Raw genomic sequence first — 14,625 nt, 5'->3', positions numbered from 1 at the left:
AGGGTTCATGAGGGAGGGGGAAGCAGGGAGGGGGGGTGAAATGAGCTGATGCCAGGGGCTCATATAGACAGCAAATGTTTTGAGAATGATGAGGGTAACGAATGTACAAATGTGGTTGACACAATTGATGTATGTATAGATTGTGATAAGAGTTGTATGAACCCCCAATGAAATGATTTAAAAAAAAAGAAAACAAGGATGGTGAGACTTCATCTAACCTACCTTGGGCATGTTACCAGGATGGACCAGTCCTTGGAAAAGGGCATCACACTTGGTACAGGGTCAGCAAGAGGAAGATACTTGGCGGAGATGGATTGACACAGTGGCTGCAACAATAGGCTCAATTGTAGTAACCCTGGTGAGGATGGTTCAGGACTGGGCAGTGTTTCAGACTCAATGGGATGGACGGCCTAACAATCCCTGTATCACATCAATGATAAAAGGTCTTAAGATCTCCTGACATCCTTTGAACATCCTCCCACCACCCGTTTCCCCATCTTTCTGTCAATTGTTTATCCCTCTTCAGTGGATCCCCTGGACCTCACTAGTAGTGACAAATCGATTTGAAGGTGGGCAATTTCTTTTTTTTAAAACATTTTATTAGGGACTCATACAACTCTTATCACAATCCATATATATACATACATCAATAGTATAAACACATCTGTACATTCTTTGCCCTAATCATTTTCAAAGCATTTGCTCTCCTATTAAGCCCTTTGCATCAGGTCCTCTTTTTTCCCCCTCCCTCCCCGCTCCTCCCTCATGAGCCCTTGATAATTTATAAGTTATTATTTTGTCATATCTTGCCCTATCCGGCATCTCCCTTCACCCCCCTTTCTGTTGTCTGTCCCCCAGGGAGGAGGTCACATGTGGATCCTTGTAATGGGTTCCCCCTTTCCAACCCACTCACCCTCTACCCTCCCAGTATTGCCCCTCACACCCCTGGTCCTGAAGGTATCATCCACCCTGGATTCCCTGTGCCTCCAGCTCCCATATGCACCAGTGTACAACCTCTGCTGTATCCAGTCCTGCAAGGTAGAATTCAGATCATGGTAGTTGAGGGGAGGAAGCATCCAGGATCTGGGGGAAAGCTGTGTTCTTCATCTGTGCTACATCGCACCCTGACTGACTCATCTCCTCCCCTGGACCCCTCTGTGAGGGGATCTCCAGCAGTCGACAAATGGGCTTTGGGTCTCCATTCTGCACTTCCCACTTCATTCACTATGGTAAGGGTTTTTTTTTTTGATGCCTTATACCTGATCCCTTCGACACCTCGTGATCGCACTGGCTGGTGTGCTTCTTCCATGTGGGCTTTGTTGCGAAGGTGGGCAATTTCTAGGACTCCTTCTAATGCTCCACAGGGTGGAAATGGGTACTCAGCTAATGCTGGGTCCAATACAGGTGTTACTCTGCACAAAGGGTGGGTCCGGGCGCCAGGTTGGCCAATTCAAATTTCTGGCTCCAGGGCTGTGCACTCTAAGCCCGGTCCCTCCACGACCTGCCCGGTCCCTAGCAACAGTTACCAAGTCTCATGAAAATTGCCAAAGTCTCACCCCGTGTCACACTTCCCCCGGAAGTCACAGTGTTTGGAAAGGACTGGGCCCACTTCCGGGACTTAGTCGCCCTGGTGGCGCCCAGAAAGATGTTCGGACACTAGGTTTGGGGCTGGGAACAGGCAGCACTCAGCGCCACCCGGACGCAAGTTGGCGACGCGCCAGGATCCTGCCAGCCCTGCCCCGGAAGGCCAGGTCTTGTAGGGACGCGTCATGGGCCCCTTCCCTTCCCAGCGCATCACTTCCTGTACGTCCCAACCGAGACTCCCGTCCGCCGAGAGCGGACGCAGTGAGGTGGGCGGGCCCGGGGCCGCGAGGGGCGGGGTCGGGGCGGGACAGAAGGCGGGGCCCGGCCGGCGGAGCTCTAGGCGTCCGGCTGGCTGGGCGGGTGCAGCAGGTGAGCGCTTCTGGCCGGGCAGGGTCGGGCTGGAGGTGGCCAGTGGTCCGGCGCCGCTGGGGCCGACGGTGCCGGGCTGGCCGGTCGCGGGGCCTGGTGTGGCTGTGCGTTCTGGGGGTCGGGCGAGGCATCCCTTGCCCGCGGGGCGGCGGCGTTCTCCTTCCCTCTCTCGGGTTCGTACTCACACGTGAGAAGCAGCTCGGCTTATGAGAAGTGAGACTGCGGACTCCCAGGTGGGGATGCACCCCAGACCCCGAGATCATCGCCACCTGCTTACCCTCCCCGCTGGGCGCCTCTGGCCAGTCTCCTGCTGCCCCTGGCAGACACGCTTTGCGCTCCAAACTGACCCCTGTGATAGTGATTTAGAGCTGGACCCGGGATTCCTCTACTTGGTCTCTCTTGCACGCCTCCTCTGGTTTTCTGCATCCTGCTTCAGTGGTGGGAAGTGAGGCTGGCCTGAGGCCGCCAGCGTAACTTCCCCAGGCTCCAGAAGCAGTGGAGCCCTGTCGTCATCCTGGGGGCCAGCTTTTTGCCTAATACTTCCCCCCTGCCCCCCGACTCAGAGTTCCAGGAACTAGAGAAGCAACCAAAGTAGCTATGTGCAACTCTTAGGTCTCCATCCAGGTTCCCCAGTTCCAGCAGGTGATGTGACAATCAGATGGCACCTGCCCAAATTGAGAGAGAAGTGCAGTAAAGCAGACAGGTCCTTTCGTGATGAGGCACCCTCATCCCAATAAGCTCCTAGACATGCTGGGCGTGAGGTCTGATGAGCCAATAAGCAAGGGACACACAAGTCCAATTATGCCTGCCTCTCACTCTCCTCCAGCACAAGTGTAGTGAGACCCACGTAAACTGTAAAGCTGCCAGGCGGGGGGAGGTTCTGGAAGGAGCCCAGCCAAGGTCAGGAGAAGGTAAGGCACTCAGTGGTTGTGTGAGAGACCCTATTTGATCCTGACTGCTGCTCCTTACAACTCCTCCCCAGGCCACCCCTCCCCTGTTAGCAGGTTGGGCAGGCCAGGTAGCCAGCCAGCCCTTTCCCACGTGCCTGCTGGAGACCCACAAAAGACTCAGAGGCTACCTTTCTGGCCTCTGCCTGACTCCCCTTGCTGGCCCTCCAGCACCTGCTTTCCTCAGGCATATCAGTCCCCTGCTCATCCCCAGACAGACACTGTTTCAGGATTTCAGCCACTGACGGTATTGCAAGAGACCCACGGTCCACTGTCTTTCACAGCCCAGGGGGATTAAAGTGGTGCCGTGGGTTAGGCGATGGGCTGTGGAACCGCAAAGTCAGCTGTTCGAACCCCCTCGCCACTCTGCAGGAGAAAGACAAGGCTTTTACTCCTGTAAGGGTTTACAGTCTAGGAAACCCACAGGGGCAGTTCTACCCTGCCTTCATAGGGTCACTATGGGTCAGAATCTACTTGGAGGCAGTGAGGTGAGGAGCCGTTCCCCTGGAACAAAAATGAGACTGTCTGCCCCAGTAACGATAGACAGTCTCCGAGACCCTATAGACTCTATAGTATAGAAGGTCGTGGTGAATCAGAATTGACTCTGACAGTGGATTGGGTTTGGGGGTGTGATACTAATGCTACCAAGCCTGGGGTGGTGCACCTAAATCCACTGGGATCAGGACATCTTTCCCCTAGCTGCCCCGGGAAAACAACGGCTGACTGTAACTCATGTCTGTGGGTGGCCCCTCTGGTAAGAGATGGGTGCCAAGCCAGCCTGTGGGGAACTTGAGACCCAGTGCACTTCAGGACCAGCCCTGGCAGTTGTCTTCTGTCCCCCTGTTGGTGTAGTGGGTTCCATATCAGGCTGCTAAGCACCAGGTCAGCAGTGCAAGACCTCCACCCGCTCTGCAGAAGAAAGGTAAGTCTTTCTACTCCTATAAAGAGTTGCAGCCTTAGAAGCCCTATACCCCCCGACCCCCAAGACAGTTCTACTCTGTCCTATAAGTCACTTGAAGTTGGAATCAAGTAGACAACAGTGAGTGAACCAGGCTCCTCTCTGTCCCTTCTCTCTGTAGGGAGAGCCTGGGGCCTGCACCCGTGCATGGTCCCTTGTCAGAAGCAGCCACTGAGAAGCCAGGCGCCCAACAACTTGGGAAAAACCATGGTGTTGGCGGTGCTAGAGAAGCGTGGCCTCCCCCTCCGCATCCTCAGGACCACCCTGCTTCTTATCAGCCTCCCCCAGAGCGTGTGCGGCCCAGCCCGTGCCAACCTGACCAAAGCCCTGGGCCAGATGGGGCCACTGGTGGGGGGCTGCTCCCTGAGCATTGGGGACGGCTCAGTGCTGGAGTTCGAGTTTCCGGAAGACAGTGAAGGCGTCATCATAATCTCAAGCCTATGCCCAGGCCTGAGCAATGGGAGCATGCTCCGTCCCGCGCTCAGGGTCATCTCCCTGGAGCCCTCCGTGCTGACAATCAGGAACGTGAGCACCATCACCTGGGGCAGCGACTGTGGCAGTGGCTGCGGCAGCTTCGTGGTAAACATCCACTCTGGCCTGGCAGGGCTGGCATCCCTCCGCCTGCAGCTGGTGGACCTGCACACCATCCCGCCCCTGCTGATCAAGGAGCGGGCCGATTTCCGCATCAGGGTCTCGCCAGCCGATGATGGGCTCACAACCCTCAGACCTGACATGGCCCACTTCTCGGAGAATCCGATTCTCTACCTGCTGCTTCCACTCATCTTCGTCAACAAGTGTTCGTATGGGTGCAAAGTGGAGCTGGAGGTGCTGAAGGGGCTTCTGCACAAGCCCCAGCCCATGCTGCTGGGCCTCCTGGGCCAGTTTCTGGTCATGCCCTTCTATGCCTTCCTGATGGCCAAGGCCTTCATGCTGCCCAAGGCCCTGGCACTTGGCCTCATCATCACCTGCTCTTCGCCTGGGGGTGGGGGGAGCTACCTCTTCAGCCTCCTCCTTGGAGGGGACGTCACCCTGGCCATCACCATGACATTCATTTCCACTGTGGCTGCTACTGGCTTCCTGCCACTGTCCTCCGCTCTGTATAGCCGCCTGCTCAGCATTCATGAGAGCCTCCATGTGCCCTTCACGAAGATCCTAGGGACACTACTCTTTATCGCCATCCCTATAGCTGCCGGCGTGGTGATCAGGTCCAAGCTCCCCAGGTTCTCCCAACTGCTATTGCTCGTCATCAAGCCCTTCAGCTTTGTGCTCCTGCTTGGGGGGCTCTTCCTGGCCTACCGCATGGGTGTCTTCATCCTGGCCGGTGTCAGGTTCCCCATTGTGCTGGTGGGCCTGACGGTGCCCCTGGTGGGCCTCACAGTGGGCTACTGCCTGGCCACGTGTCTGAAGCTGCCTGTGGCTCAGCGGCGGACAGTCAGCATTGAAATCGGGGTGCAGAACAGCCTGCTAGCTCTGGCCATGCTACAGCTGTCCTTCCGCCGCCTCCAAGCTGACTATGCCTCCCAGGCCCCTTTCATTGTGGCACTGAGTGGCACATCAGAGATGCTAGCCCTGGTCATAGGCCAGTTCATCTACAGCAGCCTAGTCCCAGTGCCCTGAGGCTCCTGGGCCCCATCTCCTGACCACCACCACCCCTTTCTTGTGTACCAAAGGCCTTCAGTGCTCATGCACTCTGCACTAAGAAAAGCCAGGCGTATTTTTTTTACTGATTTTGTATTCTCCAGCTTTCTGTGCCAAAGAGGCCATGCTGAGTTAGGTAGCTGGGTGCTGCCCAGAATTTATATTTCAATAAAAGAGCAAAGCAAGCTTGGGTCCCTTCCAGTTTGTCCTTTGGGGTCTGGGGCTAGGGCTGAGCTCAGAGGAGGGTGGCTGAGAAGGACCAGCTTGAGTGACTCCTGCCCCCTCCCTGCCCTTCATCTGCTTGGAGGGCAAGGGGGTGGGAGGGAGGCTGGCTTGGCCCAGGTATCCAGTTTAACTTTCCGGCCCTTTTTCTATCAGCAGCACCCCACCCCCATGCCCATGCTCGCCTCTGGTCTAGAACCAGAGCCCCAGGAGGCAGGCAGAACCTCCCACTTACTGGCAGTCCCTCCCACTTACAGTGAGCCAGGATGACAAAGAACTGACCCTAGTGTTTCCCAGGCCGCCCACCTTTATGAAGCCGACTGCTTTATCTTTCTCCCGCAGCGAGGCTGCCCCACCAGGACTCCTACTGACTAGAAAGGATGTGGGAGAGAAGCGAGTGCGTCATTCTGTAGAGCCGGGAGGCAAGCACACTCCCAGCCAGCCCTTCTCTCAAGCCTCTTCCCCACATAGGAAGACTGGCCCAATTCGCTCCTTGTTTTTTTTTGTTCCGCCGCCTGCCACCAGGCCCTGCCAGAGAGCTGGACACCAGAACGCCTAGGCAAGGGAGTGGGCGGAGCGGTCAGGGGGCGTGGCGGTAGCTGGAAGGGGCGGGGTGAGTCGACGCCTTGAGGCGGAAGGGCCGCCGGGCCGGAAGGGGCGGAGCTACTGGCTGCAGGCGGGGCGCGAAGGCTGAAGGGGCGGGGCCAGAGGGGCGGAAGCGGCCGCCTGGCCGGTGGGGGCGGGGCGAGCAGCGAAAGGCAGGGTGTGCTGGCCCACGAGAGCGGGCGGCAAAGGGCGGGAGGGGCCCGCAGGTTGGAGGGGCGGGGCTAGCAGAGAGGGTGAGCAAGGGCGGGGCGCGCAGGGCGGTTCCGGCGCGTTCCCAGGGCACTAGCGATATCGCGCGTCTGGGGCCCATAGGGGTGCGCGTCAATCCCAATTGGACACTGCCGCCATGCAGCTGACGGTGAAGGCGCTCCAGGGCCGAGAGTGCACCCTTCAGGTAGTGTCGTCAGACCTGGGTCACCCGGTCTAGCTCGCACCCTCACCGTCCTCCCCCTGCCCTCGGCACTGAACAGGGCAGGGACGAGGGGATGTGACCGAGACGCCGGGCGGGGAGACTGCGGGGGCGGGATGGCCGGGAGAGCTGCTCCCGGAGGGGCCCGAGGGCTTGCGACTTCAGCCCCTGCCCTTGCCCTTTCAGGTGTCCGAGGATGAGATGGTGTCTTCTCTAAAGCTTCTGGTCTCCGAACAGCTGGACATCCCTGTGCGCCAGCAGCGGCTGCTGTTCAAGGGCAAAGCCCTGGCAGGTACCAGAGAGGCCCCCCGGAAAGCGGGGGCGGGGTGGCAAGGCAGCCTCAGGTGCCCTGGCGGGGGCTCACTGTCCTGGGCAGCCCCTGCAGTGAGGTCACGACCTCCATCCATTTCTCTGGAGCAGATGGGAAACGACTCTCGGATTACAGCATTGGCCCCAATTCCAAGCTCAACCTAGTGGTCAAGCCCCTGGAGAAGGTGCTACTGGAGCCAGGCACTGGCCGGAGACAGGCCGAGGCCCAGCCCCGGTCCCTCCCTACCTCCTCAGAGACTTGGCAGTTGGTCGCAAAAGTTCTGAGCCACCACTTCAGCGCTGCAGATGCCAGCAGGGTCCAGGAGCAGCTCCAGCGGGTGAGAACCTGACCTTGGAGGCCCAGCCCTCCGCTATCACTCCCATCCCCCTCCAGCCTCCTGCTGATTGGCACCCTTGCCCTTCTCTCCCCAGGAATACGAAAGGTCCCTGAGCCGCTTGACGATGGATGACATTGAGCGCTTGGCTACCCGCTTCTTACACCCTGAAGTGACAGAGTCTAAAGAGAAAGGAGTTGCCAAGTGAGCCGTTCAGCATGGGGGAGGTGCATGCTGCGCCCAGTGTGTTTTCTTCATATAATAAAAGAGTCGCTTCGTGGCCCTGGATCGGGCTAGGTAACAGTCTGTCTGAGCCCTTGGCCTGGTTCACCGACAACGCCTACACAGGACTACAGAGGCGCCAGCCATGTCGGAGTGCGGCCACCATCTTTGCGAGGGGCCTCTGGGTGAAAAGTGGGCCTGTGAACAGGCTCCAGGGCCGGGCTGTCGTGCTTCCTGGGTGACCCTCTGAGAACAAATCCTCATCAACTCCCTGCTGGACTCTGTCCTGCCATCTGCCCTGGAGTGGGTCGGCATTGGCCTCTACTCAGCACCATAGGAAGCCATGTGACATGTATCCTGGCAGGTGACAGCCAGCCTTGGGGGTCCTCCTTGGGGCTTCTGGGCCTAAGTGCTCTGACAAAAGAGGTCAGGGACCTGGAAGCCAGGGACAAAACTTGCTTCGCTCTATGGTGTGACCTGGGCCACAGGGCCCTCTGCCCAGCAAGGCTTGTTCCTCCAGCCTGAGCCCGCCTGCCAACTCAGGGCAGGCCTCTCTGTAGTCAGGCGGCAGTGGCCAGGGGTGGATCAGAGATGGAGTATAATGACCCTTCATGTCACAGCTCTACCCCTGGAAAGAGCTGGTTCTCATTCATCAGAGGGACAGGTGATTTGTTTGGGGCTACTTAGCAAGGCCTCTTGGTCCTGCACTGGACCACTTCATGGAAGCTACATAGTGCAGCGCCTTCTTTCCACTCCCACCTCCCCTGGGTGTGGGGGGCAGAAGTAGGGGCTGGGTGGCCATGGTTGCTTTCCTTCACCCTGCCCCAGGCTTAGGGAAGTCCTGTAAGCACCTCGCCTTTGAACTGGAAGGAACCACCTGAGGAGGAGGCCCTGGCCCACCGTGGGCCTGCTAGGAGAGCAGGCACCTCCTGCCCAAGGCCTGACCGAAGCTCCTGGACGACCCTGACAGAAGGGCAGGATGGCCCAGTGGTGTGCTCATTCCAGCTGCACATAAGAAAATATGCCAGTGTTTTTGTTTTGTTTTGGGTCGCAAATTTCTTTTGAAACATTAACATTAAAGGTGATTTTGATTCAAAGGGAACTGTATTAGCTCGACTGCCTTGGTTTTGAGATATGAGGCTAACAATAAAGGGAATTGGAGTCTAAGAACATTTCAGCAACGGGCCATTTAGCAAACCTCTCATCTTCCTCCTGCGGCCCCTCGGTGCTCTGCAAGATTTACTTCATTCAAGGCCACCCTGCTCACAGAGAATATGGCGGAGGCCCCTTCCACAGACACCAAGGGCATCTGGCCCTCTAGAGTAGCTTCTCAGATGAGCCCAGCAAACCAGTGCTGTCTTTTTGAGCAACTCTGGTTTGTAGACCCAGTGCTGGGGCCGGGACAGTGAGTGTGTCAGGACATGGGCAGGACCACTTGGCTGTGGGAAACAGAACTGGGAAGAGGGGGTGTGCAGACAAACTCAACATTCATACATTAAGGAGTCTGGGAGGGTGAGGTTCCCATGGAGGGAGTCGTCACATTGGTGGGTTGGAGATGCCTCACATTCTCCTAAGCAAGAGTTATTCCTCACGATGTCCCCCCAAAATAATGCCAATTTTAAGGTGCTACTTGTAAGCACATGGCTGCTACTATATAAGCACTTGAAGGTCAACTGCTTGAAGGCTACGTGCCATCTAAAGCAATCAGACCCTGTTGTCTATCCCACCCTAAGTAGGGCCCACCCACTCCCTTCTGACAAGGATTTCATATTGTTCCCCTGGAGCTCAGACACATCTAAGGTCAGGCCAACTCAGGTACGACCAAGGTTAGGCTATCATCTTGACTCTAGAACCTGCCTGCCCATCTGGTTACGTTTGTGCCTTCCTGTCACGTGTGTGCCTCTAGTGCGTCCCCTTCCAACTGCGTGCATACCCCTAGCTCGCCCCTGTGTTGTTACGTGTATGCCTGTTGCAGATGTGCTTACCGTGGCCTGTGTGCCCAAGATGATATAAGTTTGTGGGAATACATTATGCGCTCTCTCTGCTCGAACCTGGTTCTTGAAGCAATGACAGAGGTGAGCCCTTGCATGCTTCATCTTGTCTGATGGCTCTTTAACCTACCCCTTAATTACACAACCATCCCCTTGGACCCATTCAGTCTTGGAGAATGAACCCCACACTTGGTCTCCAGGTATTGGGCCTGGAGCCACTGCCCTAAGAACACACGGGCTTCACAGAGCTGGTGCTACTTCAAAAGCAGGGCCCTGAGGGAGGGCACAAGATGCTGAGTGGTCCCAAGCCACAGCTGTCCCCTACCAGGAGCGTCACTCCAGATGGGTGAGGAGGAGACCGTTCGGAGGATTAAAGAGGGTGAAATAGGCAGGTGCTCAGACCGGGGCACCATTTTCCTCAGGGCTCCCTCTGCTACAGGAGAATATCCAGGTGCATACTCAGGACACTGAAGCAGCTGCTGTAGACAGCTGGGTGGTTAGGAGACACACTGGCCGGAAACCCAGTGTCTTTAGGGCAAATGGGCAGGCTCGGGTGGTGACTAAGTGGGGAGGGTGGGCCGCATGCTCACAGGAGTGGAGAGATGGAGGAAGAGTGAGTTTCTATGTAAAGGAGCCTGAGAAAGAGCAGGGGTCCTGGAGCAGGGCTGATGTGGGGGAGTTGCATTGGGAAGGCTGGGGAAGACCATGGGAGCTGTGTGCTGGGCAGGGGCATTGGGAACTGCAAGCGGAGTTTAGGGGTGACCTGGTACCCTCAGGGTGTCAGGGGGAGCCTTACTAATGGGGGAGTGACCCAGGGAAGGCTATGAGAAAGAATTATTGCTACAAGAGGTGAACTTTCAGAAGCCAATTGCTGGGCCTATCTTCTGAGGCGCCTTTTGGTGGGTTTGAACTACCCCCTTTTTCTTTTGGTTCAACATTATTATTTGTTTCTTTTTTAAATCATTTTATTGGGGACTTGTACAACTCTTATCACAATTCTTACATCCATCCGTTGTGTCAAGCACATTTGTACATTTGTTGCCATCAGCATTCTCAAAACATTTGCTTTTTACTTGACACCTTGGTATCAGCTCCTCATTTTTCCCCTCCCTCCCCGCTCACAAACATTTGATAATTTATAAATTATTGTTATTTTGTCATGTCTTACACTGTCTGATGTCTCCCTTCACCCACTTTTCTGTTGTCCATCCCCCAGGGAGGGGGTTATATGTAGATCCTTGTGATCTGTTCCCCCTTTCTCCCCCACCTTCCCCTTCTCCTCCTGGTATTGCTACTCTCATTATTGGTCCTGAGGGGGTTCTCTGTCCTGGATTCCCTGTGTTTCCAGTTCTCATCTGTACCAGTGTACATCCTCTGGTCTAGCCGGATTTGTAAGGTGAACTACCCACCTTTTTAAGCTAGTAAACAGTTGTGTAACCACTTACCTGAATCATTTTTTCTTCATTGAACCACAATCTCCCAAGAAAGGGCGGAGCTCAGACGGGAACCCACACCTGGAGAGACTTCAGAGTCCTTAGAGGCAGGAAACTGTGTAGCCTTCTCCTAAAATGACTTTCAGACCAGGCCTTGAGGACGATGACCCCAATTAGAGCAGCCAGTCCACAGAGAGGACCACATGGCCAGCCCCACTATGAGACATGACGCCCCTCACTGACCCATAGCCCTACAGAGGACAACATGGGAGACACAGTGTGGGAATTGCACCTGATCTGATCCCGCCACACCGAGGCAAAACACTAAGGGGGTACAACAGAACAGCAAGGGAATGGAGCGGCGAGGTCCCCAGGGAATGCTGAGGGTGAACTTTGGGGACAGGATGTGGAGCCCCAACAGACTGGACTGGAAAACACTCCTAAAGGCCAACAATCAGTCATTGAACTAACTACAAGCTTTTCTTCTTCTTGTGTTTTATTTTTTTGGTCATTGGTTTGTTGTTGTTGTTTTGTTGTATATTGCTGCTTGGTTTTGCTCTGACTTGTTTTTGTGCATGTTATTATCTCCGCAGGTCTGTCTAAATAAGATAGGCTGGATGAACAATCTGGAGGAGAAAACAACAGGACCAAAAGTTCCGGGGGGACATGGGAGAGGGAGAGGTGGGGGGAAAGGAAGTGGTGTTGACAAACCCAGGGATAAGGGAACAACAAGTGATCCAAATTGGTGGGGAGCAGGGTGTGAGAGGCCTGGTAGGGCATGATCAAGGGTAATGTAACCAAGAGGAATTGCTGAAACCCTGGTGGGGACTGGGCATGATAGTGGGACAGGAGCAAAGTCAAGGGAAATAGAGGAAAGAGCTTGGAGGCAAAGGGCATTTATAGAGGTCTAGATAAAGACATGTATATATGCACATATATTTATATATGAGGATGGGGAAATAGATCTATGGGCCTATGTTTATACATTTAGTATTAAGGTAGCAGAAGGACATTGGGACTCCACTCAAGTACTCCCTCAATGCAAGAATACTTTCTTCTGTTAAATTGGCATTCTATGATGCTCACTTCCCGACACAATCATCGCTGAAGACAAAGCAGTGAACAAGCAAATGTGGTGAAGAAAGCTGATGGCGCCCAGCTATCAAAAGATATAACGTCTGGATTCCTAAAGGCTTGAAGGTAAACAAGTGGCCATCTAGCTCAGCAGCAACAAAGCCCACATGGAAGAACCACACCAGCCTATGTGATCATGATGTGCCGAAGGGATCAGTTATCAGGTATCAAAGAACAAAAAATCATATCATTGTGTGCTCACCTCCATGATATGATCGCGGAAGACAAAGTGGACGCATAAGCAAATGTGGCGAAGAAAACTGATGGTGCCCAGCTATCAAAAGATGTAGCGTCTGGGGTCTTAAAGGCTTAAAGGTAAACAAGCGGCCATCTAGCTCAGAAGCAACAAAGCCCACATGGAAGAAACACACCAGTCTGTGTGACCACGAGCTGTTGAAGGGTTCAGGTATCAAGCATCAAGGAACAAAAAATCTTATCATTGAAAATGTGGGTGAGTGCAGAGTGGAGGCCCAAAGGCCATTTGTAGGGCACTGGAGATCACCTTGCAGAGGGGTCTCGGGGAGACTAGCCAGACAGGGTGCGATGTAGCAACGATGAAAAATACAACTTTCCTCTACTTCCTAAATGCTTCCTCCCACCCCACTATCATGATCCCAATTCTACCTTGCAAGTCTGGCTAGACCAGAGGATGTACACTGGTACAGATAGGAACTGGAAACACAGGGAATCCAGGACGGATGATCCCTTCAGGACCAGTGGTGTGAGTGGCCATACTGGGAATGTAGCGGGAAGGTGGGTTGGAAAGGGAGACCCAATTACAAGGCTGTACATGTGACCTCCTCCCTGGGGGACAGATAACAGAAAAGTCGGTGAAGGGATATGTCAGACAGTGTAAGATATGAAAAAATAATAATTTATAAATTATCAAGGGTTCATGAGGGAGTGGGGAGCAGGGAGGGAGGGAAAAAAATGAGGACCTGATGCCAGGAGCTTAAGTGGAGAGCAAATGTTTTGAGAATGGCGAGGGCAATGAATGTACAAATGTGCTTTACAGAATCAATGTATGCATGGATTGTGATAAGAGTTGTATGAGCCCCTAATAAAACGATTTAAAAACATTTAATGACTTTCAGGAGTTATCTGTGGGGAACAATTTGGTGTGTCAGGAAAAGAGGGTTAAACCCAGGTCTAAACCTGGAGGCACTTCAAGTAGAAATGAGGTAGGGGCAGAAGATTTGACCCGGGAGGCCAAGGAGTACCCTGAGCCCAGGAGCACTAAGAGGACACCTGTGTCTTGGAAGGGAGAAAAGGAGAGAAGGAGAGGGGGGACCTGCACCTTCTATAAGGGGTGTGTAAGTAAGAGGTCATTGGCAATCTTGACCAGAGGGCCCTGGGAAGTTGAGGGAGGAGTGGGGATGGAGGGATGGGGTGGGGGTGGTAGCTGGAAAGTCCTCACTCTATTGTGAGCTTGGGAGAGCACTGGCAGGGGTGAAGTGAAGTGTGATTCTGGCTGGTCACCCTTCAGGGAGCGGGGACAAAAAGGTGAGCCAAGATGGGAGGAAAGGGGGGAATTTCTGGGCCAGGGTGAAAGGGCATCTGGGGCCATCATGACATGAGACTGGGGGGGGGGATGGAGTGGCTATAGGCTGTAGACCTTGCCTTCACCCCAAATCTGGGGGGTACCCCCAGACCCACCTGCAGGCCCTAAACCGAGAAATCCTTCCACAGAATGTGTACCTCACGGATGGGGTTTGGGACAGGCCCTCGTGCAGCTTGAAGGGAGGACCTGACCATGGCTGGGCACACTCTACTGTTCACCTCACTGGCCTTCTCAGTGTTGGGGTGCCCCAGTGCCTATCCCACAATAAGTAGGGCCCACTCCTTTCTGATAAGGATAGTAGTACATTGTTTCCCTGAAGGAGAGCCCAGGGAGGTCAAGCCCACTCAAGGGTGACCAAGGTTAGGCCGCCATCAGGAATCTGGGGGCTGCCCTTCTTGTCACATGTATACCTCTAGTCCCTCCCCTTCCTATCATATATACACCCCCAGCTCATGCCTTTCCTGTTGGGCCTTTGCCCATTGTATATCCTCCTCCTATTGCTCGTATTGCCTAGTGTACAGCCCCTTCCTGTGACTTGGGTGGTTACCTGTAATCACGCCCCCTAAAGAAACAGATAAGCCTTGGTTAGCAATAAACCTTGCTCTCTCGGGCTCTCTCCACATGGACCACCAAGCAGGGCTGAGGTGAGCATGCTACCATGTATGTGTCTGACTCCATTATTTCACTCTCTCTTCTTTCTCTCATGTTCTCCATGACTTTACTATAATCTTTACTTATCACCGTATAATTGCGCCTACCGGACCCATGATGATTTGTTATGGGCTTTCTCCCCCCACACCCCAGGGCCCTGCCCCTGCCCAATTCAGCTCTCCACACTCCCAGGTTTCTGTTTCCCTTACGTCCTGACCTTACCCTAGTCTCACCCTGAGCACTGGCCCAGATGGCT

At 54.5% G+C, this 14,625-nt stretch overlaps 2 protein-coding genes across 6 annotated transcripts; both read left to right on the top strand.

Moving 5' to 3' along the window:
- The first annotated feature begins 1,641 nt into the window (after positions 1-1,641).
- On the top strand, positions 1,642-5,681 carry SLC10A3 (solute carrier family 10 member 3). 5 transcript variants are annotated; one of them, XM_075539019.1, is made up of 3 exons: positions 1,887-1,953; positions 3,753-3,822; positions 3,980-5,681. In XM_075539019.1, exon 3 carries the CDS (start codon positions 4,006-4,008, stop codon positions 5,473-5,475), a length of 1,470 nt encoding a protein of 489 aa, XP_075395134.1. In that variant the 5' UTR covers positions 1,887-1,953; positions 3,753-3,822; positions 3,980-4,005; the 3' UTR covers positions 5,476-5,681. The 5 variants fall into 5 exon arrangements, with proteins under 5 accessions (XP_075395136.1, XP_075395137.1, XP_075395134.1 ...); XM_075539021.1 differs by lacking the exons at positions 1,887-1,953; positions 3,753-3,822 and adding an exon at positions 1,642-1,751; XM_075539022.1 differs by lacking the exons at positions 1,887-1,953; positions 3,753-3,822 and adding an exon at positions 1,831-1,850.
- Positions 5,682-6,553: 872 nt separating this feature from the next.
- UBL4A (ubiquitin like 4A) lies at positions 6,554-8,695 on the top strand. Its single transcript, XM_075538249.1, has 4 exons — positions 6,554-6,718; positions 6,920-7,025; positions 7,154-7,380; positions 7,475-8,695. The coding sequence occupies exons 1-4, from the start codon at positions 6,671-6,673 to the stop codon at positions 7,583-7,585; spliced, it is 492 nt and encodes a 163-aa protein (XP_075394364.1). The 5' UTR covers positions 6,554-6,670; the 3' UTR covers positions 7,586-8,695.
- The last annotated feature ends 5,930 nt before the right edge of the window (positions 8,696-14,625 follow it).

Source organism: Tenrec ecaudatus, chromosome X, assembly GCF_050624435.1.
Source record: "Tenrec ecaudatus isolate mTenEca1 chromosome X, mTenEca1.hap1, whole genome shotgun sequence".
NCBI lineage: Eukaryota > Metazoa > Chordata > Mammalia > Afrosoricida > Tenrecidae > Tenrec > Tenrec ecaudatus.
Note: the sequence above shows the minus strand (reverse complement) of the source record. Positions and strands in the feature narration are given on the sequence as shown.

Bases quoted from the DNA above. Each gene is read 5' to 3' on its own strand.
- SLC10A3 (XM_075539021.1), top strand. From the start codon at position 4,006: ATGGTCCCTTGTCAGAAGCAGCCACTGAGAAGCCAGGCGCCCAACAAC.
- UBL4A (XM_075538249.1), top strand. From the start codon at position 6,671: ATGCAGCTGACGGTGAAGGCGCTCCAGGGCCGAGAGTGCACCCTTCAG. The intron at 7,026-7,153 runs GTACCAGAGAGG...TCTCTGGAGCAG, and splicing joins CAAGGGCAAAGCCCTGGCAG to ATGGGAAACGACTCTCGGAT. The intron at 7,381-7,474 runs GTGAGAACCTGA...TTCTCTCCCCAG, and splicing joins TCCAGGAGCAGCTCCAGCGG to GAATACGAAAGGTCCCTGAG.